The 27584-nt window shown below is 42.8% G+C and overlaps 1 protein-coding gene across 11 annotated transcripts in view; it reads left to right on the top strand.

Moving 5' to 3' along the window:
- LRCH3 (leucine rich repeats and calponin homology domain containing 3) overlaps positions 1–27584 on the top strand; it is a 115587-nt gene that overhangs the window by 21022 nt on the left and 66981 nt on the right. For all 11 annotated transcript variants that reach the window (XR_015749546.1, XM_087965591.1, XM_087965592.1 and 8 more), the window contains exons 2-6: positions 8321–8465; positions 20036–20162; positions 22536–22641; positions 22809–22945; positions 24961–25070. Coding sequence is in view for 10 of the 11 variants with exons in the window: in XM_087965591.1 (XP_087821717.1) it covers positions 8321–8465; positions 20036–20162; positions 22536–22641; positions 22809–22945; positions 24961–25070 (625 nt within the window). In the remaining variant the exon portion in view is untranslated. The remainder of the gene's footprint in view (positions 1–8320; positions 8466–20035; positions 20163–22535; positions 22642–22808; positions 22946–24960; positions 25071–27584) is intronic.

The raw sequence follows: 27584 nt of genomic DNA, 5'->3' as shown, positions 1-27584 counted from the left end.
AACGTTTAGGCTTTATGGCAGACTTCACGTGCATTAGAGTTGACGTGCATCTGTACACCTAAATGAAAAAAAAGCACCATATGTATCTATTATTAGGTATTCATCCCGCCTTTTTATTATTTTATAAGTAGTTCAAGATGGTAAGCATACATAATGTTCCCTTCTCTTTGTTTTGGCCATATCAATCCTTTGAGGTGGGTTGAGTTGAGAAGATTGACTGGCCCAAAGTCCCCCAGCCAGCTTTTATGCCTAAGGTGGGACTAGAACTCACCGTTTCCTTTGGCCCAAAGTCAGCCAGCTAGCTCTCTTGCCTAAAGCTGGACTAGAACTCACTATCTCCTAACCATTGGCTCAAAGTCGCCCAACTAGCTCTTATACCTAAGGCAGGACTAGAACTCCCCATCTCCTGGTGATTGGCTCAAAGTCACCCAACTGGTTCTCACCCATAAGGCAGGATTAGAACTCAGCATCTCTTGGTGAAAGGCCCATAGTCGTCCAGCCAGCTTTCATACCTAAGCCCAGACTAGCATTCCCTGTCTCCTGGTGATTGGCTTCAAGTCACCCTTTGGCTTTCTTGCCTAAGATGGGGCTAGAACTCCCCACCTCCTGGTAAGTGGCCAGCTGGCTCTCATCCATAAGGCAGGATTAGAACTCACAGTGTCCTAGCTTCTCTTGGCCAACATTTAACCACTACACCAAACTGTCTGCACATGACTGCACTTTCTGTAAGCAACAAGACTATATATAGTACAACTAAAACCTCACAAGATATGGGTCAGAGATGGTCTCCTCCATTGCTTTGATTTGAGGACTTTGCTCTAAGCGTTTGCTCCACTTCCTTTTGAAGAATTAATGGGTTTATCTCCATGACAGTTGTTTCCATTAATTTTGTGTGTAGCTTTACATAAGCAAACGCATGAAAACCTCTTTAAAAAAAATTCCTTCCCAGTGTCTAATTTTAAATCCCGCATGCGTGTGTGTACACACACACACACACACTCACACTCCACGGAGGCATGGATATTAAGAAGAAAACGCACTCACCAGGATATATTTTTCCTGCATTACAGTAAGATTCCTGAGCCTTCTTTCTGCAAATGGCAAAGCCATTTAGATTTCTGTAAAATACTTAAAAATAGCCAAGACTGATCCGTTCCTCTAAAAATCTTTCATTTAGTCATACTAAAGTTTGTAAGCCAGATGAGGCAGACGGCTAACTTTCCTGCTGTATCTACTGCAGCCTTTTATTTATTTAGTTCAGCTTATTTTAGCCATCTTGGCTCCGTCCTTTTTTCTTTTCCTGAAAAAGAAATTTGCTTGGACTCTCCTTGGCTGGGAGCCTGAACTGAATGACGGGTGATTTACTAGCTTAATAGAAGGTTTTGCTGGAATTCGTTAAGGAGCAGGAAAGATTATAAATCTTCAGCCTTGGGGAAACGGTCCGAAATATGTAATTTTTCAGGGTAGGAATGGCTTCACAACTGCGGCCACTTAGCATCCAGTTAGTAATGAAGTAGAATTCATTTATTTACTTATGTATTCATTAAATTTTTATGCTGCCCTTTTCACCGATTCAGTGATTCTGGACATCTTACAGTACAATCAAAACATAAAAAGAGATCATACAAAGCAGTTGAAATTGCGAAGATTATATACAGGTAGTCCTCCATTTACAACCACTCATTCAGTGACTGTTCGAAGTTACAACAGCACTGAAAAAAGTGACTTTAAAAACCCTGTGTTATTCTGTTAAATATCTATATCTATTGGTCCATCAAGTCTTCCTTTTGAGTTTAAGAAAAATTAAAAACATTTGTCAGGTGTTGAACCTGTAGTTCAGTTCAGCTATCTACCAGATTCACTTTATCCTATTCAACGGACCCACACCTGTTTCCACAGTAAGATAGCACCTGTTGGAACCATCAATATGGCTCTAATAAATTTTCTTTGGGGTGGTTTCAAGAATGTTAAACTTTGCAAAGTTGTAAATATAAGATTCCAAGTAATACACCCATAGCAAATAGAACTCCAAGGCAGGTAAATTCCTCAAAGAACAATTTCATTGGGTCTATCATATTGGCATAGGCTGCTGAAAACCAACTCTGAAGATTCCCGCAGTTTTCACCTTAAAAGTAAAAGTTTTTTCCCCTACCCCAATCAATCAATCACAGGGTCCAATCACAGTGTTGTCCGGTTGCTTAGCAACTTCACTCCTCCTCTCTCCAACCACTTGTGAGAATGTCCTTGGCTCCCAGGAGAAAGTATTTTGTTTTGACTACAACCCCCCAGCTATCTTCCCTCCTCCGTATCCCTTAGCTCCAGGCAACACTGAAGCCTCAAAATGGCCTCGGTCAGATCAGCTTCAGGGTTGACAGTGGGAACTTAACGGTCACTAAACAAATTGTTGTAAATCAAGGACTATGTCAGGGTTCCAAGTAATAACTCCACAGAAAGCAGATCCAAGGCAGGCAAGTTTCTCAAAGAACAATTTGATTGGAGATAACATATCAGCACAAACTGGTGAAAACCGATTCTGAAAGTTTCCGCACCCTGATTAAAAAGTGAAACTCTTCCCCCTTTCCCCAAACAATCAGTCACATTGACCAATCAAGGTGCTGACTGGTTGCATGGTAACTGGACTCCTCCTCCCCCCAGCCATCTGTTGGAATGACCTTGGTTTCCACAGGAAACTATTTTGTTTTGGCTACAAACCCCCATCAAACTATGCCCCCCCCCCGAATCCCTTCTTCCCACTGTGGCACCCCGAAGCCTCCAAAATGGCCGCAGCCAGGTTCAGTTCGCAGTTGACAGACTACCTTATCTTAGCTTGAAAGATCTTGCAAGCTGCAGGAATATTTTTGAATGGTAAAATCTTTCCAGGGCTGTAGAGGCACATTGTGTGACCCTTGTCCATTTTTTTTTAAAAAAGAGCATCCCAGGATCCGGAAACTTGGAACTGCACCCTTAGATGTTTATAGATCAATTTATCCCTTTTATTTACCATTGGTGGCTTTTGTGAGGGTAGTTGGGCAAAACTTAAGACCTGGCTTTTCTGATAATTTCTTGATAGTTTTTGTTGTTTCCAGAATTAAACTAGTGTCCTTAGTGTTTTTCACATTCCCATCTGTGAAGTAGACATGATGACTACATCCTTGACATACCAATAACGCGTGGATGATCAACGGAAACAGCAAGCACTTGTTAGTTAGACACCGAAAAGGAATGGAGCTAATATTGCAACCTTACGACCACAATTGAGTCCAAAATTTATGTTGCTAAGTGAAACCTATTGTTCAGTGGGTTTGCCCCATTTTATGATTTCACAGTTGCTAAGTGAATTATTGCATTTGTTAAGTTATTAACATAGTTAATAAACCGTGGTGGCGCAGTGGTTAGGGTGCAGTACTGCAGGCTATTCTGCCAGCTGCCTGCAATTTGGCAGTTCGAATCTCACCAGGCTCAAGGTTGACTCGGCCTTCCAGCCTTCCGAGGTGAGTAAAATGAGGACCCAGATTATTGGAGGCAAATATGCTGACTCTGCAAACCGCTTAGAGAGGGCTGTAAAAGCACTGCAAAGCGGTATGTAAGTGTAAGTGCTATTGCTATAATTGTTAAGTGAATCTGCATTCCCCATTGAGTTTGCTTGTCAGGGGGTCACAAAAGCTGATCACATGACCCCGGACCACTGCAATCGTCATAAATATGAGACAGTTGCCAAGCATCTGAATTTTCATCACATGTCTGTGGGGTTGCTGCAATGGTCATAAGTGTGGAAAAACGGTCAGAAGTCTCTTTTTTTTCAGTGCCGTTGTAACTTTGAGTGGTCACCAGATGAACTGTTGCAAGTCGAGAAATACCTGTAGTTGCAATTGCCTCAAATGAATGTCCCCAAGGGATGTATCTAAATTTTCAGGGAGATATTTGAATACAGTGGCTGAATAAACATGAGCAGCCTTTTTGTCAATAGTAGAACATCTCAAACTGCCCCACAGCGTCTTCCTTGGACTTTTTTTTACCTTGGCAAAAAATAATTTGCTTTCTCTTAAGAGTGAAAACTCACAGCAAACTTTAGCCAAAGTTTGCCTGGACCGTTTCTCATCTGGGATGCATCTATTCCCCCAAACAGCAGCCTGAATATGTTTTCCAGAAATGTGGCTTTTGCAAACAGCGCTTAATGGCCTGTTAGCAAATTTTGTTCTGAGTTTACAGGCCTTGCTATAATTGGAGCCAGCAAACGGGCATTTCTTCTGAAACGGTGTCCTTGAAATAGTTTGTGTGTGTTTGTGCGTGTATGTTTGTGTGCCGGAGTCCTTCTTGAGAATTTCACTTCATAGCGCAAGAATGCAACTTAAAAAAAAAAAAACAGGATAAATAAAAACATAAAGTGAAATATGGAATCTTACACATCTGTCGCATAAGCTATTCATTTGTTGGCAGCGAAAATACTGTACATTTTGATTTAAAAGTAATCTTTGGTTCTCCTGCAGCTTTTGAGAAAGAAATATCTGAGAGACCTTTGTTAATTTCTTCTAGTAATTAACGTTCAGGGATAGTATCTGGGAAAGGTCCTTGATTTACAACAGTTCACTTAGTGACATTTGAAATTACAACATCACTGAAAAAAGGTGACTTATGACCATTCTTCACACTTATGACCGTTGCAGCACATCCCCAAGGTCACCTGATCAAAATTTGGAAGCTTGGCAACTGGCTCGTATTTATGACGGTCGCAGTGTCCCAGAAGTAAAGTCAATGGGGGGAAGCCAGATTCATTTAATGGCCGTGTGACTAACTTAACAACTGCAGTGATTCACTTAACAACCGAAGCAAAAAATGGTCATAAAACAAGGCAAAATTCACGTGGCAACTGTTTTGCCTAGCAGCAGAAAGTTTGGGCTCAGTTGTAGTTATAAGTTGAGGACTACCTGTTCCAGTTGGATGCAAACAGAGAGTAAAAGAGTGGGTTAGAGAAACGCTGTTGCTTCAGAAATGGGTTTAAATTGTGTATTTTCGAAGCCATCCTAGCATTCCTACCTTAAGCAATGAGAAGGAAGGCATGAGATCATCCAGTTCTTCTATTTCAGGAAATCCTCCAAGCGTGGGGCTAAGCAGTATTTATTGCAAGAGAGTTTGTTTAAACCCTTGCCACAGAAAAAGAAGAAAATACTCAGGCAAATCAAGAATTTTCCCCAATTTGATCCTTTGCCTTGCTGGTCCAGACGGGAATGATAGATATCGAATCCTCTTCCTTGAGCCTTTAGCAGCGAAGACTTTAAGTCTGTAAAAGATCAGCATAGCACAAGGATAGAAAAAAAAAGGAAGGATCAAAGGAAGGAAGGAAAGCCGACATCATTTGGAATTTGGGCTAAAATATTGAGTGAGCTCAGGGGTACGAGAGAGAGGAGCATACAAACAGATGAGTATCTATTTATTTGACGTATTTCTCCTGCCAACTACTGAAATCCACAACAGCCCTTCTTCCAAGCCTCTAGTGCAGCCTCTAAAATAAGGGTGAGCGTGAAATTAGAAACATGTTTTGTTTTGGGCTCCGAACAAAACTCATTTAAGTGGCTCCAATGTAAGATTCTGAGTTTGCTGTGTTCCAACCAAATAAAACAGCCAGGGTATGAACGGTTAGTCCATCAAAACACAATGGATAAAGGTAGTCCTTGAGCTAAGACCACAATCGAGCCCAACATTTCTGTTGTTAAGCGAGGCCTTGGTTAAGCAAATTTTATTCCATTTTACAACCTTTCTTACCACTGTTGTTAAGTGGATCACTGCCGTTGTTAAAGTTAGTCACACAGTTGTTAAAGTGAATCTGGCTTCCCCGTTGACTTTGCTTGTCAGAAGGTCGCAACAGGGGATCCTGGGACCCTGGGACCATTGTAAATGTGAGTCGCTTGTCAAGCCTCCGAATGTAAATCACGTGGCTATGGGGATGCTGCAACAGTCGTAACTGTGAAGAACGGTCCTAAGTTAGTTTTTTTTCAGTGCTGTTGTAACTTTGAACAGTCACTAAATGAACACTTTGTAAGCCGAGGACTATCTGTATTCAGAAAAACCCCTTGCTGCCTTGTGTTCAAATCCATAAGAATGGGTGGAGTGGCAGTCCAGACTCCTGTCTTTCATTGAACTTTTATAAAACTTGGCCAAAAGTATTGATTTTAAGATCAGTTTAAAATACCTGTTGGCTGTGCTTCCTGAAAGTGATAGGAATTGTGGTCTCTAGCTTACATGCAGGGCATATTGTTGGAGAAAAAGCTGGTTTACACTGAGTGAATTTTTTTATTTTTAATCTAAATCTACCATATCGACCTGAACTATAATGCGATTTGTTTTATTTTGGGAAACACTTCCTCTTCTTGCAGCCCATAGTAATTATGTTGACGATGACCACTTAAAACTAAATTTCATTGTAGAATGGAATTATTGTGCTTCGCACAGTTGGCCACATGTTTAGACCGGAATTGGCATTTTTGTCCGCCTGTCCAGAGTTCTTCTCAAGGACCTGGGATGGGTAGATGTGGATGATTGATGTGGTCCAAGGTCTCATCACAGGGCGGAAACTGTTCTGAAGCAAGCTGCCTTTTGCAGTTGACTGTTGATGAGTGTGTCAGTGCCGGTGGCATGACTGCAATGCAGATGTTTAGACTGGATTTTGGCATGTTGGTCCACCTTATCGAGTCCTTCCTAAGAAGGCAGATGTCCTTGTTTAATACTATTCAAGGTCTTGTTGCTGGATGGAAGCTGTTCCGAGGCAAGCTGCCTTTTGCAATTGACCGATGGGGATTGCGTCAATGCCATTGGGGTTCAAGTGGTGCTCCTGATGTTTTGGAATTGCACCCAACGTGCCTGTCACTATTGGTACCATCTTTGCTTTCTTTTGCCACAGTTGTTCTACTTCTATTTGCGGGTCTTTGTATTTTGTGAAGTTGTTATTATGGTTCATCACCCTGGGTTTGGCATCTTTATCCATCAATCAAGTCCTTCCCAAGGACCTGAGACAGGCAGGTGTTGTGGTTTGATGTCATGAAAAGTATTAGTGCAGGATTTAAGCTGTCCCAAGCAAAGCTGCCATTTGACTGATGGAAACTTGGATGAGGTTGAAGTGGTGCTCCAGATGTTTTCCCATTAAACCACTTACTTTTTTATTTCTTTTGCCATAGCTGTTCTGCTGATATCTGCAGGTCTTTGCATTTTATTCTCTTCTCCAGTTCTTCTATTCTGCTGTCTCCAGATATTGCCACGTCCACTATCCAGACTCGGTTGTCCTTCTTTTTTGTAAATTTTATTTATTTTCAAAATACATATGAAAATTACATTTTAACAGTTCTGTGTCAAGCGTTACTTATATTTACAATTCTTTTTCATATCAAAACTTATTTCTCTTATCTAACCATAGATATATATATAACATTTTCCAAACCCTATAAAACTCAGACTCCTCTTTGCCTTTAAGTTTTCTCATAAACCTATCCATCTTGGCACAATCAAGTATTTAGTTTATTACCATATTTTCGTAAGGTACTTCATCTGTTTTCCAGCTTGGGGCATAAGCAATTCTTGCCGCTGTTAATATGTGTTGTACAACATATTGGATAGGTTTCTTCAGGTTTCCTTTAATCAGCCTCAATAAAAAAGTTTCTGGCTTAAATTCAGTATCATGCCCTGTAATTTCTCTTATCCATTTCTTCAAATTTTCCCAGTATTTTTTAACATTGGGCCATTGCCACCACATATGATAGCATGTTCCATCTGTGAGCTTACATTTCCAGCATTGCGGTTTCATATTCAGGTATATTTTGGCCAATCTCACCGGTGTCAAATGCCATCTATAAAACATCTTGATTAAATTTTCTTTATACGCTGTTGATAACATTAATTTGCAGTTCTTGGTCCAAATTTTCTCCCAATCTTCTAACTGTATGCTATGACCTACATTTTGTGCCCAAGCAATCATTGGGCCCTTAACTACTTCTTCCTCCACTTCTACTTGGAGTAAATAATTCTATGTTCTAGTGATAAATTTTTCTTCTTTACCAGTTAAAATTTGGTCTGATTGTTGGGGTTCCCTTTGTATTCCAAATTCCTCCATATCTTTTTTTTATACCTAGTTTTGGTTGTCCTTCTTTTTGACAGTTGTGAAGTCAGGGGTGTTATGGGGTAGGTGCTTGTCTGTTTGGATTTTAAACTCCCAGAGCACTTGAGCCTATTATTACTACCGTTATCGTTAATGGTTACTGTTATCCCATCTTGATCTTTATGTTCTTACTCTCGCTTGGCTGGATCTCATACTGTTTATTCCTTCTCTTTCAAGATTTATCACGGAACCGGCTCTCTGAGTTGCCACCAGAAGCCTGCCTCTTCGTTTCCCTCGAGAGCTTGAATCTGTACCAGAATTGCATTCGCTATATTCCAGAAGCCATTTTGAACCTGCAGTCCTTAACATTTTTGAATATCAGGTAAGCACGTCCCATCCCCCTTGCCTCCCACCCACCCCCAGGCCATCCTGGACTGCCCACGCTGGAGAGTGTTGAGCCTAGCAGAATGTTCATGTTGTCATGAAAAGGAGAAGGCTTGATTGAAGATGAGCCACCACGTTTTCCAAGGAGAATCAGCGGTTCTTACATTGAATTGAAAACTTGCCCTTTCAAAAAAAAAAAAAAAATCTGGCTGTCCAGCTTACATTTTTTATATATTTGCTTGGTGTCTACATGGTGGGCAAATGTGAAGAGTTCAGAATTTTTCCTTGAGATCACTGCAGGTTACTGCTAAATGCAGGTGTCATAGGATGAAGGAGGTGTTATTCTGTGACAGCAAAAAAACAACACCCCTGCAGTCTGATAGTACCTTTTCTGACTGACAAATTATATTGTAAGGCAATATAATTTGGTGAACTCATGTCTTAGATGGCACTTGATGAAATAAACTGGAGCTCACCAAAGGTGGTTATAATTATTATTTATTAAATCTCTAGTGTGTGCTACCTTCTCTAACATAAGCTGGTGAAACATGGACACTAACCTCACAATTGATACAAAAGCTACGCGTGGTGCAAAGAGCCACGGAAAGATACATGCTCGGCATTACAAGAATAGAATAGAATTCTTTATTGGCCAAATGTGATTGGACACACAAGGGATTTGTTTTGGTGCAAATGCTCTCAATGTACATAAAAGAAAAGATACATTCACCAAGAGTCAAGAATCATAAGGTGCGACACTTAATAATCAAATCATACTAGGAAACAGTCAATAAAAATCATAAGGATACAAGTGACAAAGTTACAGTCATACAGTCACAAGTGGGAGGGGATGGGTGATAAGGAGTGATGAGAAGGTTAATAGTAATAGTAGTGCAGTCTTTGTAAATAGTTGGACAGTGTTGAGGGAATTATTTGTTTAGCAGAGTGATGGCGTTGGGGAAAAAACAGTCCTTGTGTCTAGTTGTTCTGGTGTTCAGTGCTCTATAGCGTCGTTTTGAGGGAAGGAGTTGAAACAGTTTATTTCTGGGATGTGAGAGGTCTGTAAATATTTTCACAGCCCTCTTTTTGGATACAGGATACAGGTCCTCCATGGAAGGTAGGTTGGTAGCCATCGTTTTTTCTGCAGTCCTAATTACTCTCTGAAGTCTCTGTCTGTCCTGTTGGGTTGCAGAACCGAACCAGACAGTTAAAGAGGTGCAGATGACAGATGACAAGACAAGATAGAAAGTCATCCTGCACATAGGTTAGATAATAAACACATGTATGCCGTATCATTAAGAGAGTCAAAGAATTGAAATGGAAACGGATTGGGCGCATAGCAGGAAGAACTGAGGGCAGGTGGGCCAAGGCAGTCATAGAATGGATCCCATTTGATCAAAAGCATCCACAAAAGAGACATAGAACAAAATGGAGCGACGACATCAGCCCAATATTGGGGAGGTCCAATTAGCAAAAGGAAGCTTAGGGCCATATTGGTTGGAACATGAGGAAGAGACCTTCACCCTGCAGTGGATAGACAATGGCTAAAATGATGATGATGATGATGCTAAAAACCTATAGGCCACCCATCGCATTGTTGAAGGGAGGTTATGCCTTTCAATAAAACACATTGGTCAAAAAACATGCGACCAGAATGCAATTTTTTTTCTCCTGGTTCTTACTTTTAACCCACTGTTTTTCTACTGTTTTAACCTGGGGGTCCCCAAACTTGGCAACTTTAAGACTTGTGGACTTCAACTCCCAGAATTCTCCAGCCAGCACAGCTTACTCTCTTGCAATCCCTTCCTCTGCAATCTCTGCTCTTTGGGGGATAAGAGAAAAAAGAAACAGACAGGGCTGGCTGGGGAATTCTGGGAGTTGAAGTCCACAAGTCTTAAAGTTGCCAAGTTTGGAGGCCTCTGTTTTAACCATTCAGTTGTGTCCGACTTTTGGTGACTTTATAGGCAAGTGGCCTCCAGGCTACCCTGCCAAACCCAGCTTCTTTCAATTGTTGGATGTTCCACTTTGCGTCGGATGCGATGTTGATCGAGCCAGTGTGTCCTTTGCTTGCCCCTTCTTGTTCCACTGACAGTTCCTAGCATCATTGCCTTCTCCGATGAATTCGCACTCATAACTTGGCCAAATTAACTCTGCCGTTGTCTTGATATTTTTGACTTCTAATGATGTGGCTGGTTTTATACGATTCATCATCTCTTTCTTGGTCGCTGTGGATGACCATGATATATGCAATAATTTACTCCAGCCCACCAGTTTGAAGGTGTCAATTCTTTTTCAACCGGCCATTCTTGGTACCCAGATCTTACAGCCATATATTATTGCAGACTACAGGCAGTCCTTGACTTACAATGGTTCATTTAGTGGCCTTTCTTTTCTTTTTCTTTTCTTTAAATTTTTTATTTTATTTTAAAACAAACAATCCATCTTCCATTTAAACTGTGTGTACAAATAAACTGAGTACAAATAACAATTACAGTTTACACATATTCATTGGTATTGATTCTCTATTTTTAGTTGTAATACTGATATACATAATATGTCTAATTTTTATAACAATCCCCATCTTAACATATTTGATTATATTAGCATGTTTTCTATATTTCACTAATCTTTTTTAATTTCTAATCCCCATATTTATTCTCAAGATGTGATGACCCAGGGTGGGATACAAAAGCAACAAAGTCACAAAAATAGGTGAAGTCCCTTTAATTCCTTCAACTCCAAGGTTCAATTATCATTGACTGGAGACCCCCCACCCCCCAAACAGTTGCGAAGTTTGGTGACCTCTGCTCTAACTAGCCTGCTTTTTGTGTTTATATCAATATCTTTCTTTTCCAGATCTTATTCATGTTAATTCTCACAGTGGGGCCTAAGGTTATCCTGCATTTGATTTCAGGAGTTATACCTGCCATTGTGAACAATAAATCTATTATAGCATTTCTGTATTAACTTAAGTTTATCCTTTGTTTCTGGCCATAAGATAGATAGGTAGAATTCTTTTTATTGGCCAAGTGTGATTGGACACACAAGGAATTTGTCTTGGTGCAAATGCTCTCTGTGTCCATAAAAGAAAAAGAAATACATTCGTCCAGGGTCAAGAATCATCAGGTGCAACACTTGATAATAGTCATAGGACAATAAGCCATCAAATCATACTAGGAAACAGTCCATATGAATCGTAAGAATAATTCAAGATGCTGCCTCAATGGCTACAATCCTAAACAGTTTGATATTTTGACACACACACACACACACACACACACACACACACACACACACACAAAGACTGCCTCTTCATTTTAACAAAAACGTGCCTGAAGTGAGGTATCTGTTTTGAAAGACTTTCTGGTGTAAGGGGTGGTGGTGGTCTGTGCAAAACAGCGCGAACTGTTTTGTGTTTCCAAAAGCCATTTTAAGTGACTCGAGTGGGAAAGATAACCCTCCAGTCTTCCACTCCAAAGAGCACAAACCCTTTCATGTTTGAAAATGGCCCTTTTTTTAAAAAGTGAGCTAAGTGGGAAAGGGAACCTCGTGTGGTTCCATAAGTTAGATTGGAGTCTGGAGCAAAACACGCTGCTTTCGTTCCGACCCCAGAAGTAAAGCTTGCCTGGTTTGAGCCAGCAGCACAGTCATCTAGTCCTTCAGGGTATTCTTGTCATTCCGAAGGTGAGACGGACCATTTCCAGCATCCTGTGTTCGAAATACAGGCTGTCCTCGACTTACAGCCACAGTTGAGCCCAAAACCTATGTTCTTAAGCAAGGCATTCGTTCAGTGAGTTCAGTGCCCCATTTTACAACTTTCTTAGCCCCCATTGAATCGCTGATAAGTTAGTAATAAGGTTGTTAAGTGAATCGGGCTTTTCCCCCCATTGACTTTGTTTGTCAGAAGGTCGCAAAAGGGGATCACGTCATAAATATGAACCAGTTGCCATGCATCCGAATTTTGATCACAAGACCACAGGGACGCTGCAATGGCCGTAAGTGCGAAAAACGGTCCTAAGTCACTTTTTTCAGTGACCTTGTAACTTTGAACGGCCACTAAAAGAACTGTTGTAAGTCAAGGACTAGCTATAAAACCTGCGTGGTTTGAGTGGGGTTTTTTGTTTTTGTTTTTTGTAGCATGTGGCTGACTTGTCTCGTCCAACTAGTTTGAGTGGGCCTATTTCATTCCACACCTGAAACAAAAACGTATTTTCCTCCTGTGCAGATTCCTTCTTCGACATGGAAATTAAAGCCCAGCTAATTGGGGACGCTCTTTTGGTGATTCTTCATCTGGGGAAAACACGTTAGGCCTGTTCTTTATTTAGCTTTAGGCCGGCTGTTTCGTTTTCAGTTGGTTTTCGAATGGTCTCTGAACTACTTTTCCTAAACAGTTTGTTTTCTAAAATTTTGGGACTTTTTGAGCCCAGGTGATGTAGATAAAAAACTGTGCGGAATTTCTTCATAGGATAGAATACAATAGAATTCTTTATTGGCCAAGTGTGATTGGACACACAAGGAATTTGTTTTGGTGCAAATGCTCTCAGTGTCCATAAAAGAAAAGATGCATTTGTCAAGAATCATAGAAAGTACAACACTTAATAATAGTCATAGGGTACAATATGCAATCAAATCATACTTGGAAACAGTCAAGTAAGATATTGGAATAAAGAATAAAATTAGAATAGAATAGAATAGAATAGAATAGAATAGAATAGAATAGAATAGAATAGAATAGAATAGAATTCTTTATTGGCCAAGTGTGATGGGGCACACAAAGAATTTGTCTTGGTGCAAATGCTCTCAGTGTACATAAAAAGAAAAGATACATTCTCAAGAGTCAAGAATCATCAGGGACAACACTTAATAATAGTCATAGGGTACAGTAAGCAAATCAAATCATACTAGGAAACAGTCAATATAAATCGTAAGGATACAAGTGACAAAGCTGCAGTCACACAGTCACAAGTGGGAGGGGATGGGAGATAAGGAGTGATGAGAAGGTTAACAGTAATAGTAGTGCAGACTTTGTAAATAGTTGGACAGTGTTGAGGGAATTATTTGCTTAGCAGAGTGATGGCGTTCAGGGAAAAACTGTCCTTGTATCAGGTTGTTCTGCTGTGCAGTGCACTATAGCGTCGTTTTGAGGGTAGTACTTGAATCAGTTTATGTCCAGGATGTGAGGGGTCTGTAGATATTTTCATACGTCATTATCCTCCAGTGAACAGTTGAGATCCTCGCTGATTTGATTGCAAAGCTTTGTATCTTACAGCATGTCTGCTTTGTAATATGCTACATTCTGTGAAAAGGTATTTTATATAAAAGGTGTTTGGTTTTGTATCACAATCACTCGAAATGTTAATACCACTTTCTAATGCCTTGGCAAGGCCACACCTGGAATACTGCATCCAGTTTTGGTCACCACGATGTAAAAAAGATGTTGAGACTCTAGAAAGAGTGCAGAGAAGAGCAACAAAGAGGATTAGGGGGCTGGAGGCTGAAACATATGAAGAATGGTTGCAGGAATTGGGCTTGAAAAGAAGGACTAGGTGTCACATGATAGTAATATTTGAAAGTCGGCCCCGAAGAAGAGGGGGTCAAATTATTCTCCAAAGCACCTGAAAGCAGGACAAGAAGCAACGGATGGAAACTAATCTAGGGGAGAACCAACCTAGAACTTAGGAGGAATTTCTTGGCAATGAGAAGAATTAATCCGTTGCCTTCAGAAGTTGTGAATGCTCCAACACCGGAGGTTTTTAAGAAGAGGCTGGACAACCATTTGTCTGAAATGGTGCAGGGTTTCTTGCCTGAGCAGGGGGTTGGACTAGAAGACCTCCAAGAGTCCCTTCGAACTCTGTTATGTGTGTTATTTTGTATACCTCAGCCAGCAGTAAAAGAATCAGACTTTGTCTTAACTTGATTTTTTGGCAATTTAGTTGCGCCTTAACTTCCTTTGTCTTTTACAGCAAGTTTCCTTTCAATTTTTTTTTAAAAAAAGGATGTGAGTCAGAGGACAACTTCCGATACTTGTTCGCTTCGAAATATTTGTTTTCTTCTGCTCTCTGGCCCTGGGTAAACAGGGAAGGCCCAGATTCCTTTTCTCAAAAGCAGTTCATTTCACGTCAGAGGGATCCTATGGTTGCTTTCAAAGTGTTTCCTCTGAATCCTGTAGTGATCCACTAGGAAAACTCCGGATCCCAAGCTTCGGTCATCCTGTGTTTGGCTTCTCCCAGCTGGCTGCAAAAACAGACCCTGACATTTCCGGAGACTTGAGATAGCGCTGAAGCAGGAGGGGCCCTTCAGTGCCTCTGTGCTAACTTTCCGCCAGACGGTGGTATTTTTTTTTTTTCAGACTCCATAAAAGCTGGCGAACGAATGACCACACAAAACGTTTGGGGATCCTTTGTTTTTACACTCGTTCTCTCCGTTGATTACCTATTGTGATCTTTTCGAACAAATGCATGCTACGTAAAGCATTCATAAGTTTAAATCATTGGAGTTTTAATCCTGGCCTCCTTAGTTTAGAAGTAACTCAGTGGAGTGAACTTATCTAATATTCTTTCCTCCTTCTATTTTCCCAATAACAACAGTAACCCGCCTGTAAGGTGGGCTGGGCTGAGAGAGAAGCGGGTTGACCCAAAGTCACTTTCTTGCCTAAGGCGGGACTAGGACTCCTTGTCTCCTGGTGATTGGCCTAGAGTCACCCAGCAAATTTTTGTGGCTAAGGCGGGACTAGAACTCCCCGTCCCCTGGTGATTGGCCCAGAGTCACCCAGCAGGCTTTCGTGGCTAAGGTGGGACTAGAACTCACCATCTCCTGGTGATTGGCCCAGAGTCACCCAGCAGGCTTTCGTGGCTAAGACGGGACTAGAACTCACCATCTCCTGGTGATTGGCCCAGAGTCACTCAGCAGGCTTTCGTGGCTAAGGCGGGACTAGAACTCACCATCTCCTGGTGATTGGCCCAGAGTCACTCAGCAGGCTTTCGTGGCTAAGGCGGGACTAGAACCCCTCGTCTCCTGGTGATTGGCCCAGAGTCACTCAGCAGGCTTTCGTGGCTAAGGCGGGACTAGAACCCCTCGTCTCCTGGTGATTGGCCCAGAGTCACCCAGAAGGCTTTCATGCCTAAGGTGGGACTAGAACTCACCATCTCCTGGTGATTGGCCCAGAGTCACCCAGCAGGCTTTCGTGGCTAAGGCGGGACTAGAACTCACCATCTCCTGGTGATTGGCCCAGAGTCACTCAGCAGGCTTTCGTGGCTAAGGCGGGACTAGAACTCACCATCTCCTGGTGATTGGCCCAGAGTCACTCAGCAGGCTTTCGTGGCTAAGGCGGGACTAGAACCCCTCGTCTCCTGGTGATTGGCCCAGAGTCACTCAGCAGGCTTTCGTGGCTAAGGCGGGACTAGAACCCCTCGTCTCCTGGTGATTGGCCCAGAGTCACTCAGCAGGCTTTCGTGGCTAAGGCGGGACTAGAACCCCTCGTCTCCTGGTGATTGGCCCAGAGTCACCAATCAGGCTTTCATGCTGGTTTGGGTAATGAAACATCTGCAATAAGGCAACCAGGATCAGAGAGTACAAAGGGCCCACAGTATTAGTCATTCTCCTCCTCCTCCTCCTCCTCCTCCTCCTCCTCCTCCTCCTCCTCCTCCTCCTCCCACCAAACCCCTTCTAGCACTGATGATGTTACCTAGTTGAGTCACAAAATGCCTGCAAGAAAACAACCAAGCTCAGGGTTCACCAAGGATCCTACAGTCCTTCTCCTCTTCTTCTTCTCCTCTTCCCTCTTCCCCTCCTTCTCTCTGCAACCCTCCCTCTCTTCTTGGACTGATGATGTTCCCTAGATGGGTCATGAAATGCCTGCAAGAAAACTACCCAGCTCATAGAGCGCCAAGGACTCCTCACAGCTAATTCCCTCAGTTATTCATCATATGGTTCAGCTTCCAGGCCCCTGATCATTTCTGTGCTCTTCTCTGGACTCTTAGGGCCTTTTCTTCTATTCAGCCTTGAGGGTTATATCCTGGAACGGGAATAAATATATTTTATTTACAGGTAAGAATAATAAAAGAGTGCCTCAAAGAAAACAATGCCTAGAAGGTCCAGATCACGCTAATTACAATATATTTATATATATATAGAGAGAGAAATTCTTGGACCCGTATTCAGCAACCAGCTCTCAGCTGCATGAATTTCCTCTTTATATAAAAAAGCAGGAAATCCTTTTGCAATTGGAGGCCACACAGGGCTGCGGGAAAGTGAGCAATGCGGGCCTGGAATTTTTAGTCCCCACTCCCCCCGTGTTTTAATAAAATAATTGTGATTATCATGTTGGATGCTTTAAAATTCTTCTTTCACTGGATTTTTTTTTTTTTTTTCAATTTAAAATCTTACTTCTCCAATCAGGACCTTCCAACAATTTTGTTGTGTGACAGGGATAGGAATCACACCAGGACGAAGTTAGGTTTGCAGGCTGACTATTTAGGTGACTGATCAGAGGTGGTATTCAGCTGGTTCTGACCTGTTCTGGAGAACCACCAGTAGCGGAAATTTTGAGTAGTTCGGAGTACCGGCCAATCCCACCTCTGACTGGCCCCGGCCCCATCTATTTTCTGCCTCCCATTGAGTCCCAGCTGATCGGCTGGGCCTCCTTTGGTTGCCCTGAACAGGTGAACAGAGCTGGAAAGCAGGTTAGTGGGGTGGGCAGGGAAGGGGGATTTTGCAATATCATCCCCCTGCAATGCCCACCAGGCCACACCCTCCAAATCGGTAGTAAAAAAAAATTGTATCCCGCCACTGTGACTGATAGATTGATTTGATGGATTGACAGATGATTTATACAAAGTCGTTGAATGGATCCACAAGGGACTAGAAATAAAAGAATGAAGATGAACCAAATGCCTAATCATATTTTATTGATGTACATTTCAACAAGGCTGCACACGTAAATCACTTTCAGTGTTACAGAACCATTTTTAATAATTAATAAAACATGGATCATGGATAATCCTCTTAATTACAACCACAACTGAGCCCAACATTTCTGTTAGCTAAGCAAAACATTCGATACGTGATTTTTGTCCCGTGTTTTTTGACCTTCCTTGGCCAAAATTGTGAAGTGACAATTGTTAAATGAAAATTGTAACACAATTGTTAAATGAATCTGGATTCCCCCAATGACTTCGCTTGTCAGAAAGACACAAAAAGGGGATCAGAGACCCCGCCCGGGACACTGCAACCGTCGTAAATATGAGACAGTGGCCAAGCGTCTGAATTTGGAGCACGTGACCATGGAGATGCTGCCTTGGTTGTAAGGTCCAAAGCCACTTTTTTCAGCGCCGTTGTAACTTCGAACGGTCACTAAACGAACTGTTGTAAGTCGAGGACTGCCTGTACCCAATTTTTTTTTAAGTTATTATTAATGGATTGGTGGGGGGAGGGGAGTATAACAGCAGTTTTGCCCCAGTTGCTGCAAAATCAAAGAATGCAGCGTTTAGCTTCTTGTGTTCTGAGTTCCTTGACTTCTCATTAAAAAACCAGCCAGTCAAATTGAGGCTACTAACTCTGCGAGGTGTGGAAATTGTGGACAGAGCAAATTTGGGTCATGGTTGGAACTGGGAGTTTCCCTTCAAGCGAGGCATTGTCGCCTTTCAGGAGCCTTTGTGTGCACTGCACACACACACACACACACACACAATCCAGTTGACCTTGAGGGAGACTTAACAACACAGGGCGGCTTTGCAGAAGGGAGCAGCTGCTTCCCACGGCTTGCAAGTGAGCAGCGCTCTTCAGGCAGGTGCATCACCCGAATAGGATGCCGATGATCCATTCAAACGAAAAGGAAGGATACTGTAACTACTTAACAGAAGAATAGAGTGGGAAGGGGGATTAAAGGTCTTCTAGTCCAACCCCCTGCATAAATGGTTTCAGACCAATGGTTGCACAATCTCTTCTTTTAAAGACTTCCAATGTTGGAGCCTTCACAACTTCCGAAGGCAAGTTGTTCCACTGATGATTTGTTTTAACCGTCAGGAAATTTCTCCTTAATTCGAGGTTGCTTCTTTCCTGGATCGGTTTCCATCCGTTGCTTCTTGTCCTGCCTTCTTTGGTGCTTTGGAGAAGAGGCTGATCCCCTCTTCCTCTTCTTTGGGGCAGCCCCTGAGATATTGGAAGGCTGCTGTCATGTCTGCCCTAGTCCTTCTCTCCACTAGACTAGCCGTGCCCAGTTCCTGCAACCCTTAACAGGATAACAGAGTTGGAAGGGACTTTGGAGGTCTTCTAGGGATAGTCCAACCCTCTGGTCAAGCAGGAGATCCTATGCTGCCATTGGGTGTGGGGATGTCTGTCAAGAAGACCTGCATAAATTCCTGTGGGCTCAGCCGGGACTCTTGATGACTTTGTGGCTGCTTATGACCTCCTCGGCCATATGGTTAGCCACAACACCGGAAAGGGATGCTTGTCTGCCTCTCCATGCTGATGACTCCCTGAATGTGCAAGGTCGATCCTGAACGAGACAGAACGCTGGGCTGGATAGTGCATCATCCAGATGCGTTGCTTAATCTGGTGTTTCTCAACCATGGCAGCTCGAAGATGCGTGGACTTCAACTCCCAGAATTCCCCAGCTACAACGCCCACACAAGTTGCCAAGGTTGAGAAACACTGGCTTCACCCATCGACAGAAGCTCAGGGCAGTCTTTGTTTCCTGGAGCTAAATTGTGTGGAATTGCAGACTTGCAATCTTTAGCCTTGGTGTGGATTTAAAAGAAAAAAAACAACAACACGGCCAGTGGTTCCACGTGCATGGTTTTTGTACTGATTGGGTGGATCCCTTGACTTTTATTACCAGGTTTTGTAAGCTCATGAGGTTCCTACAAAAGTATTTATTACTTTTATCAGAATGGCATCTCCTGATACATACAGCAAGCAGCAGCTTTCCTTTGAGTTTCCAAAATGTGTGTGTGCATAAATGATTTTCTTTTTTAAGCACACAAATAAACATTGGAGAGCAAACCCCCACCCCCTTGTAGTTCTGATGGGGTTACCTAGTTAGGTCATGAAATGTCAGCAAACCAACCAACCACCGAGCTCAAAGAGCAACAAGGACTCCACAAGTAGCACTCTTCGCAAACCCCTCTCCCTCCTAGCACTGATGATGTTCCTTAGACGGGTCATGAAACGTCTGCATGAAAACCACCCAGCTCTGAGAGCACCACGGACCCTGCAATCCTCCCCCTCTTCCCCCCCTCCTCCTCCACCACCACCTTTTACTTCATTCTGCAAGCCCCTCTCCCAACACTGATGATGATACCTAGTTAGTAATGAAAGGTCTATGAGAAAACAACCCAGCTTAGAGCACACCAAGGATCCCATCAAAATAAACAACTGTCTTTGAGTCTGGGAATTCAGTTAAAGTGGACCAAAATAAATATTTTTTTTCCTTTAGGAAAAAAAAAAGGTTGTTGAATTTGTCTGACTAACATACGCTATCAGGTCTTTGCATTCTGACCCGACGCCATGCAGGTCCTCATTCTGACGTCTTTATTTCTTTCCTTTTCTTTTTCCCCCTCTCCTGAATAGCCGCAACCAGCTCTCAACGTTGCCTGTCCACTTGTGCAACCTGCCTTTGAAAGTCCTGATCGCCAGCAACAATAAGTTGGTCTCCATCCCAGAAGAAATCGGACAGCTGAGACAGCTGATGGAGCTTGTAAGTGGGCCTGCGTCTTTCCCGAGCTCGGCCTTGGATTCTGCGCTTCTTGGTGGATTGAGATTGGATGGGCGAATTTTTGTTTGTTCTTGTTTGTTTAAAGAAACTTAGAACTTTTACCTACCATGAAGTCAATTTTTGCACCTTAATGAGTGGATACAAATTCGAATGGTTTACCAAAAGTTGACACAGTTTGCCCTGAAACGCAGATCGTTCTCCACTTACGACCCTTTGTTTAGTGACTGAATTTAGACCAGCATTGAAAAATGTGATGTATACACTTAGAATCCGGATTCACTTAATAACCGTGTCCCTAATTTAATAACTGCAGCGTTTCATTTAACAACAGTGGCAAAAAAAGGGTTGTACAGTAGGACAGTATCCACTTAACTGCAAAATCAAAGCTTAGCCGTGGAGATTCGTGGCTCAGTTGCGGTCGTAAATCGAGGATTACCTGTAGCAGTATTTCTTTCTTGTTTTCTTTTTAAAACAATCAGATTAAGTATTTCTGTTTCTCTGTCGATATCCTGACTTTGAGGAAGGTTACCCTACCCCCTTTACATCCCAAGACTGATGTTTATGGCCCTTAACACGCTCTGACTTTTCAATCCTCGTGCGTGTTGCTTCTCTGAGGTTTTAATAGCTGGTGGGACATCTGCCAAATTTTTGTGGTTTCTCGTTAAGTTTCATGAGCTTGTTTAAATAAGCATGGAGGTTATTTAAACAGTAAGATGATGATTCCTGGGAGAGGACAGCAGATCAGTTTTAATCATATATATTCAGGTAGTCCTCCGAGAACTCTGATTGTGGCATGGAGCACGCTATCTGAGAAACCGGCTCACCCCTAAGGGATTAGCCCTTCCCACTTGTGCCAGGGGAAGGGGCATGCTGCCAAGGAATTCTGGCTGGCGGGGTCCAGGACAGAGCCTTTTCTGCTGTGGCCCCCACCCTCTGGAACATGCCGAGGTCAGATCCGCTCCCATCCTTTTGGCCTTCCGAAAGACATGACTTTGCCAACTAGTCTGGGGCCCCAATGCATGTGTTATGTTGAAGGTGGCTGGAGGAGTAGAGAAAGCCCCAGCTCATCCTGTGCATACCTGGCTCCCTCCCTCTCTATCCTGCTGAATTATGTTTTGACTGATTTTTTCCATTTCAGATTGTCTGTCTGTCTATATATCTACTGTATATCTATATCTTTCTAGATAGATAGATAGATAGATAGATAGATAGATGATAGATAGACAGACAGACAGACAGACAATCTGTCCGTCCACCCACCCACCCACTCATCCATCCTATCTCTCTCTCTCTCTCTCTCTCTCTCTCTCTCTCTCTCTCTCTCTATCTCTATCTATCTATCTATCTATCATCTAGATAGATAATCTGTCTGTCCATCCACCCATCTTTGTCTCTGTCTGTCTGTCTGTCATCTATCTATCTATCTATCTATCTATCTATCTATCTATCTATCTATTTATCTAACATCGATCTAGATAGATAGATAATCTGTCCATCCACCCACCCACCCACAAACCCATCTCTCTCTCTCTCTCTCTCTATCTATCTATCTATCTATCTATCTATCTATCTATCTCTATCTCTATCTCATCTCTCTATCTATCTCTATCCATCCATCCATCCATCCATCTATCTATTTTTCTATCTATCTATCTATCTATCTATCTATCTATCTATCTATCTATCTATCTATCTATTATCTATCTAGATAGATAGATTATCTTCCATCCACCCACCCACCCACCATCCATCTCTATCTATCTATCTATCTATCTATCTATCTATCTATCTATCTATCTATCTATCTATCTATCATGTAGCTATCACGCTATCTAGTTAGTTATCTACTTCTGTCTCTTCCCTCCCCTTCCATCTATTGACTCTCTGTCTGTCAAAAGGAATCTAGCAGCCTGACTCTCATTGACCGCAGGGGGCCTACAAAGATTAAAAAACCCAACATAAAAACGGTAGCACCCCAACCTCCTGGCGACAACAGTCAAACAAGCCCCTGGATGAACTCAGCGTCCCTCAGGGGTCTCCAGACTCCTTGGCAGAATCAGGTCTTCAGAGCTTGCAGAAGCGTGTCAAGGTCAGGGCCAATCTTACCTCTGCAGGATTGATGTTCCAGAGGGAGGGAGCTACTATGGAAGAGGCCCTTCTTGGACCCCACCAGATGGACCTCCTTACAAGACAGGGAGTATTCTCTGCTCCCAACTTGGTGCGTTGAGTAGATGTGACCAGAAAAAGACAGTCCTTTAAATAACGTCGACCTTCTGAAGAAATGCTTTGACTTGAACCTTACCATGAGCGGAAAAAAATGGATTTTATTAAATTGACCTCCCCTCTGTCTTCCAGGATGTCAGCTGCAATGAAATCCAAACAGTCCCTCCCCAGATTGGAAATCTAAATTCCTTGCGGGATCTTAATATCAGGAGGAATTACCTGGTCCATTTACCTGAAGGTAAAAACATGCACATAGACACGCATAGACACAGTGAAGTTTTAATGTCACTGCTCTTTTGCGGAATATTCGTTAAGATGTGCTCGCTTGTTAGATTATGTATGCCTTGTTTCTTCCATAATTAGTTGACGTGTAACATTTTTGTTGTGTTGTGTGTGCACTTGCAGAGCTTGCAGAGTTGCCTTTGATTCGGTTAGATTTCTCCTGCAATAAAATCACAACGATCCCAGTGTGTTACCGGAACCTCAGGCACTTACAGACAATCACCTTAGATAACAACCCCTTGCAGTCTCCCCCCGCCCAGGTAACGTATTCCCCAAGTCTTTGAAATTTAAATTGGGACTAAAATGGCGATGTCTCTAAACCCAAACGCGTTAATTTTGGTGGAGAAAACTTGGCTTTTCGCTTCATGCGTGCCTTCTGGTGTTTTTGTGCTCTTGCATAGCTGTTAAGACTGTGGCATTAGATGGGTGTTTTGTGGGCAAAGTCTCTCGAAGTAGAACTCACTTGGACAAGAGAGGATCCATGGAAATGCATCCTATTATTTAAATCTCAGAACCGGGAGGCAAAAAAATAAATAAATCACTATACAGTCTATTATTTTGCTGTTGCGGTAATTGATGCTGTCTATGCAAGGGCATAATGGCCCTATTCAGAAATAATGCTTCAGTAGCCTAGTTATGAAGCCTGGAGCCATCCCCAAACACTGCTTATGTGTCAATATACATTTACAAATTCCCAACCTCCTCTTAAAGGCTTAGTAGCTTCCACTTAATCCGAAGCCCGCAACGATCATGAAACAAAACTCCAAAGAGTCTGCTTGAGGCTTTGGCATTTAAAGTCCAAAAAGGAAATAGCAATTGGTAGCTGATTAAACCAAATTATGAAATCACATTTGAGACCAATGGTATACAGGGCATCAGGTAAAAAAAAAAAACAGTTGGCAATTTACAGGGAATGTAACACAGAGGCTGGCGCCATCAGAGAAAAACTAGAGAATTTAGCAGTTAGAAGATATAATTTGTCGCTCAGCGTTGAACTGATGGGCCTAAGCTTTGTTGTTTTCCTAGAGACATTTCATTACCTGACTAGATAACATGATCAGTGCTAGAAAAGAATGGAATTTGTTTATATACTAGTGCCGTGATGGCGAACCTATGGCACACATGCCACGGGTGGCACGCAGAGCCATTTGTGCTGACACGCGAGCTGCAGGCAAACTTACCTCACTGCGCTTGCGCACGCCTCACAGCTGATTTTGGGCTGGTTTGAGGCCTTTTTCGGCCTCCCAGAGGCTTGAGGATGGCTTCTGCAGGCCGAAAACTAGCCCTGTTTCATCACTTCCGGTATTTCCGAAAATACCGGAAGTGACGAAACGGGGCTAGTTTTCGCCTGCAAAGCCTGCAGAAGCCTTCCTCAAGCCTTTTGGGAGGCCGAAAAAGGCCTCAAACTGGCTAAAATCAGCTGGGAGGCACAGTGTAGGTATGGGGGCCACGAGGTAGATGGGGATTGCGCGCGCATGCGTGGTGGGCGTGGGGGGTGCACATTGTCTGGGTGGTGGCACACGAGCGTGCAAGCGCACGCACATTTTTTTGCCTAGGAGCCCAAAAAGGTTAGCCACCACTGTACTAGTGGCTTGCCCTGTTAGTGTTGTGCAACTCAGACAAACAAGCTAACAAAGAAACCACCAACAACACCTGAACTGAGGGTGAAGGGGAGAGAGAGAGAGAGAGAGAGAGAGAGAGAGAGAGAGAGAGAGATTGTAAAGATTAAAATATTGGGCATTAAAACTTCAAAATTGACACTTACGTCCTTTTATATAGAAAATGTTCTTCCATTAAAGACAATCTGTCTTTAACCACCTGCCATCATATATTGAATTGGGTCAATTTCTTTCTTTAAGATCCATACTAGAATGGTGCTGTAATCTTCAGAAGGAGTTCAAATTTATTGTCAAAACCGAGGATGTAAATTTTCAGTGGTTGGTTTTATATCTGATCTGATCCTGAATCTCTGGGTCTGATCTTTTTTAATCACTCTGGGGGAAAGGAGAGGACATTTGGTTGGCCAATCTTTTTTAAAAAAACAGCTTTAGGTTTCATATAGACGGCGTTGCTTTCAAAATGTATTTATTTACTTAGGAAATATATTTATGAAATTTATTTGCCGCCCATCTTCTATCCAATAACTCTGGACGGCTCATAGCATACAAACGTTGAAACATGAAAAGACATTTAAATCAACAATCATAGAATACAGGGGATAAAATCATTAACAAATTTTAAAAAAATGCTTTGTCTCCCCCCCCCCCCTTTCTAGATATGTATAAAAGGAAAAATCCACATATTTAAGTACCTGAACATGGAAGCGTGTAAAGTGGTGCCAGACCTTCCTGATTATGACAGGAGACCGATAGGCTTCGGATCCTGGTAAGCCAGTCAGACATTTCAAAATTTATGAACGGTGGACTTCAACTCCATAGTCTCTGCGCTGACTGAGGAACTCTGGGAGTTGAAGTCTTAAAAATCCAGCTTGAGAAACACTGCTCGGGGTTCTTAACCCTTTCCTGGCGGTTGGCTCAAAGTCACCCAGCCGTCTTTCATGCCTAAGGCGGGACTCGAACTCCCGGTCTCCTAGTTGCATCATTACAACCTCCTTCAAAGCTGTCGGCATAGCACCCTACTGAGGTGAAGTGTTGAAGCCTCCTGGATGTGGCTTGTCACACCTGTACCTGCTGCCCCAGGGGCCTGAGGCCTGTTAGAATGGAGCTAATGCAAACGGGGAAATTAAAACAAAGAGGAACCTGCTCGTTCTCTATGGGTGGATAAAAATTGATGGTGTTGTTGTTTTTTTAAAGGATTTTTTTAAAAAAATGAAATTGGATTTTTTTTATTTTTATCAAATTATATTTTAATAAAATGCTTTTGGAGTAAAAATCTAGCTAAAGGTAGTTTTCTGTTTAAGATTATATATATATATATATATATATATATATATATATATTAATAATTTGGTTTATTCAGCATGAAATGGAGCTTAGTTATGTAGCGTGAGGCTCAGTGGTGGGATTCAAATGTTTTTACTACTGGTTCTGTGGCCGTGGCTTGGTGGGCATGGCAGGGGAAGGATACTGTAAAATCTCCATTCTCTCCCCACCCCACTAACCTGCTTTCCAGCTCCGTTCTCCTGTGCAGAGCAACAAAAGGAGACCCAGCTGATCAGCTGGGACTCGATGGGAGGCGGAGAATAGAGGGGGCGGAGCCAGTCAGAGGTGGGATTTGCTGGTTCTCCAAACTACTCAAATTTCCACTATCGGTTCTCCGGAACTGGTCAGAACCTGCTGAATACCACCTCTGATGAGGCTATATATTCTGCAATATTGACAGTGGCTTTTTAAAAATTAAGATTTAAATTGAGTTGATTTAAATCAAGCCTTTTTACTTAGTGATTTAAATCGACTTGGTTTAAATCAAATCCACCCTGTCATTCATCCACCTGGTGTCGGCGACTTGGAAATGCACAAATGTCCACACTGTGAAATGCACTTCGGGTCACAAATCCCTTCCTGAGATGTCCGTTGCTTCCAGTTGTGGCATTTGCAAAGACAGGAGGACGCAGTAGAAATAGCCAATATTTCATGTATTATTTCTCCCACCAGTAAGATGCCTTTTAAAGCAAGCGACAACCAGCCTGGGATGGTTAGCAAGGCCTGGGTGAAGCCAAGCTGTCTCCTTCTTGTTGCTGTTGTTACAGACCCACTGCAGATTTCCCTAGGGCCTCGGGGACTGGGGGGTTACGACAGAGGATGCTTTGTTAAATGTCCACTGGCAGGGGGTTGGGGAGGTCCTTTGTTACAGGGGTGCTGACCGAAGCAGTTTTTTAAATAAGTCCTCTCTAAAGTCCCTGTGTTGAGCTCTCTGGTTAGTGGGCACAGGGAGAGATCTGTTTCTGTCACTCAGCCCTTAGTAGATTTATGTCATGGCTCTGCCTATAGCGATAGAGTCAGTTTCATGGATAAAAGCAGGGGTTGGATTCAAAAATCCCAGCAACCGGTTCGCTGCCCAGTTGCTGGGTGGGCGTGGCCATGGTGGGCGTGGCCTACTGGTATTTCCTGGAGGAGCGTTTTTCGCCTTTCCAAGGGTCTGGAGGCTTCTGTTCTGACCCACACCCATACCTTACACCAGAGGTCTCCAAACTTGGCAACTTTAAGACTTCTGGATTTCTGGAATTGAAGTCCACAGAGTTTCTAAGTTTGGGGATCCCTGTGTCGTGCCCCTGTCGGAATCTGATTTGGAGAGGGAGTCCGAGCAGCTGACGGAGTGGGAGTGTGGCTCCATTGGCTGTGGAAGAAACTGGGGAAGGGCAAAGTCTGGCTGGGCAGAGCAGGGGAGGGGTAGAGCAAGGCAGAGGGAATTCAGAGGAAGACCCAGCCTACCCCCTGTTCATCCTAGGGCACGCAGGGAAGAACAGAGAAGGGAGCTACATGAGTTGCGTGGCTTACGGGGAAGGAAAGGGCCCTGATTCCCTTCATTAGCTGCCACTGGGAACACAGTGTTTAAAAAGGGAAGCTGCATGCAGCAAGCTGTTGGGAGCAAATTGTGAATTTATCTGGTATCTTCCCAACTGTGTGTGTTTTGCTGTGCTTTCAAGTCTGCAATTCCTTCTCCTGCCCTGTCAAGTTAATTACTGCAGCCTGGTTTGTTTGGATTTTTAGTTACAGTTTGTATGTATTTTGTTTTCGGATTGAATTTCCTCCACTTAAAGGCTGTTCCTGGGAGAGTTTTTCTCCAGCCGAAGGTAACCTGGACATTGGGGGCAAAGTTGAAGATAATAAAGAGACTCTTCTTGCTTATTTGACTGTGTTGCCTTTGTGCCACACCCCGAGCCATCACACCCTGCCTTACACAGTTGACCAATGCTTCTACATGTAATAGCCCAAGCTA

This window comes from Notechis scutatus, chromosome 4 (assembly GCF_049901735.1).
Source record: "Notechis scutatus isolate UNSWTSFEM ecotype Mainland chromosome 4, rNotScu1.2, whole genome shotgun sequence".
Lineage (NCBI taxonomy): Eukaryota > Metazoa > Chordata > Lepidosauria > Squamata > Elapidae > Notechis > Notechis scutatus.
This window is presented reverse-complemented; position numbering and strand designations above follow the sequence as displayed.